The sequence below is a fragment of the Harmonia axyridis genome, chromosome 4, assembly GCF_914767665.1.
Source record: "Harmonia axyridis chromosome 4, icHarAxyr1.1, whole genome shotgun sequence".
Classification (NCBI taxonomy): Eukaryota; Metazoa; Arthropoda; class Insecta; order Coleoptera; family Coccinellidae; genus Harmonia; species Harmonia axyridis.
Genome location: NC_059504.1, coordinates 20,374,236 through 20,376,894, shown reverse-complemented (window position 1 = coordinate 20,376,894; position 2,659 = coordinate 20,374,236). Strand labels below are relative to the sequence as shown.

General features: G+C 31.6%; 1 protein-coding gene across 2 annotated transcripts; it reads right to left on the bottom strand.

The window, feature by feature from the left end:
- Positions 1-662: 662 nt before the first annotated feature.
- Positions 663-1,644, bottom strand: LOC123678181 (inosine triphosphate pyrophosphatase-like). Of its 2 annotated transcripts, none has more exons than XM_045615049.1 (2): positions 996-1,644; positions 663-940 (listed from the first exon to the last, which is right to left on the bottom strand). In XM_045615049.1, exons 1-2 carry the CDS (start codon positions 1,465-1,467, stop codon positions 711-713), a joined length of 702 nt encoding a protein of 233 aa, XP_045471005.1. In that variant the 5' UTR covers positions 1,468-1,644; the 3' UTR covers positions 663-710. The 2 variants fall into 2 exon arrangements, with proteins under 2 accessions (XP_045471005.1, XP_045471006.1); XM_045615050.1 differs by having other exon boundaries at positions 663-907.
- Positions 1,645-2,659: the final 1,015 nt, after the last annotated feature.

The window sequence follows — 2,659 nt, the reverse complement described above, 5'->3', positions numbered from 1 at the left end:
TGATTTATTTTATATGATTTTTCAATATTTCGTAAATCTAAATATCTGAACTTTATGCTGAAATAGCCTATCTTTACCCTCAGTTGAAAATTCAATTGTACTGAACAAATCATTGTTCATTAGATCACTAAATATTTATCAGAACAAGGAAATCAATCATCCCTCTGAAAAGAATTGCGAGATAATTTTTTGTTGTGAGAACTTTAGGTATAACATCTTTCCACAAAATTGCTATTTTAAAACCATATACAGTATTAATTGGTTCAAAATAATTTATTTTATAGTAATCAATTGAATCAAATCATTATTTATTCATACAACTAAATATTCCTTCGTATGAATAAATTAGGTTATTTCATTTCACCAACAAAATATGATGAATGGATACATTCCATCCACGTACGGGCTGTACTAAGCTTGTTTGAAATTAACAACTACATTGACAAACATACTGTATATACAAGAAATTTATTTGTAGCCACATGGTTATGTGTCTGTTCTGTTTTCCTCTGATACCTACTCTGATGATAAAATACCTAGAATATCATAGTTAACTACAATAAAAATATTGAGGACATGTCTATTTCTAAAGATTGAATTCTTTCAAAAACTTAATTTTGCAATGATGATTTTTTCAGGGATAGCATCAAAAAATGTTGTGCTTTTTCATTTGAAGAAACTCACACTTCTCTAATTATATTTCATGTATTTCAGATTTTAATTACATTTGAGTCTTTGGTGAAATAATTTCTAAGTAAATCTAAAGCCTTAAATCTGTGAGATATTTTATTTTTATCTTCTTTTGGCATTTCAGCATAAGTTTGGTTAAAGCCTTCAGGTTGAAAACAAGGATCCCATCCAAACTCTCTAGACCCCCTTGGATTTACAATCGTACCATCAGTAATTCCTTTGAATAATACAACTTCTTCAAGTGCGTTACCTGAATAATATAATCGAATGCATCTTGAACGAATTAGTTCATATTGATGTTTTACCTGAATGATATGCAAAAGTACATATAGCTTGTGCAGTTTTGTCGTCAAAACCTGCAAAAAGTCGAAATAACCCTTCGGGTCCTAAGTTACCTAAAAACCATTTAATATATGGACCAGGTAATCCTTTGAGAGCATTGAAACAGAGACACGTATCTTCTACAGTTACTGGACCTTTCACCATTGAACTAGCTTCCAAACATTTTTTTTTACAAATTTCATCTATCTCTCCTTGTAACTCCGGTAAATCAATCTTAGAGCTTATAATATCTATGGGGAAAGACGGTCCAAGTATCTGTTTCAATTCTTCCAATTTTTTAGCATTCTCTGTTACAAAAACTTGGAATGATCGGCTAGTAATATATGAATTTATTATTTTTATTATAAAAGGTGGAAACTTGGTTTGGAGTAATTTAAAAATGAGGCCTTCGTGCCAGAGTGTGTCAAATGCCTTTTCAATATCGAGATTTAACATGGCTGTAATTTTTTGTAATTAAAATTTTTAGTTATTTGATCTGTTATTGTTCCTAATTTGGAGTATGGTACTGTGGGAAGGTCCTAAATCCAAATTGTTCATCAATCAATTCTTTGTGTTGAGTTTCATGGTCTTTAATCCTGTTGAGGATAATTTTCTCAAGTACCTTTGACAAGGTTGGCAGAAGGCTGATAGGTCGATAATTTGCCGCGTACTTACGATCTTTCTTTGCCTTGGGAAAGGAGAGAACTGTAGCATTTTTCCATTCATTTGGAAAGTAATTAAGTTTGAGGCAGCTGTTGAATATGTAGCAAAGCTGAACAATGGCTTTTCTTGGGGGGAATTTAAGTGTTCTGTTATTAATTTTGTCTTCGCCCGGTGCTTTTTATTTTTGAAAGATCTGATGATATGACGAATTTCGGTTGAGGAAGTTAGTAATTCCGGGGGAAGATTATAATTTTGGTTAATAAAAGATTCAAAAGTTTCTTTAACGATTTTTTGAGAAGGATTCAGCCAAATGTTCAGCTTTGGAGTAGTTATCGAAAATTAGACCTTGTGCTCCATGCAAGGTTGAAATTCCAGCCGAAGGTTGATTTGTTTTCATCGAACGCATTATTTTCCACATTTCGTTGGAGTTTGTTAGGTTTTTCGTAAAATTTCCCCATTTTTCACTTTTTAAAGAGTTTGTTATACCTCTAATAAGATTAACTGAATTTCTATATTCCTGATATAAAACTACACTGTAATTTCTTTGCAGTCTTTTTCTTATCTTGTTTTTCATTTTAATGAGTTCCCGCACATACGGGGGTAATTCTAAATGGTTTTTATCCGGGTGAGTAGCCTTGTTTGTCGCTGGATGTAGACAAAGTTTTATTGTTTTCGTGAGATTGAAAATGTTTTTGTTTATGTCATTTTCGGAATTTATGTTAGAATTTAAATTTAGAATTTGATCAACTTATTGTTTGAAAAGTTTCAAGTTTGTGAAATAACTTATTTCTTCTTTATGCAGCGGGCTTGAATTTATTTTGGGAATTGTTGCTTATACCGGAAAATGGTCTGAATATAATGCCTGAATAGAAAAAGGTTGAGAAATCTGCAGGTTCTTTGTTGACATCAAGTCAATTGTAGAGGGTGAACTTTGATGGGTCAGATAATAAGAGAAAGAGTTTCTTGGGAAGTTTAAAATTAAATT

Coding starts and splice junctions, on each gene's coding strand:
- LOC123678181 (XM_045615049.1), bottom strand. CDS start 1,467: ATGTTAAATCTCGATATTGAAAAGGCATTTGACACACTCTGGCACGAA. Junction 941..995: donor TACTTTTGCATATCATTCAG/GTAAAACATCAA, acceptor TATATTATTCAG/GTAACGCACTTGAAGAAGTT.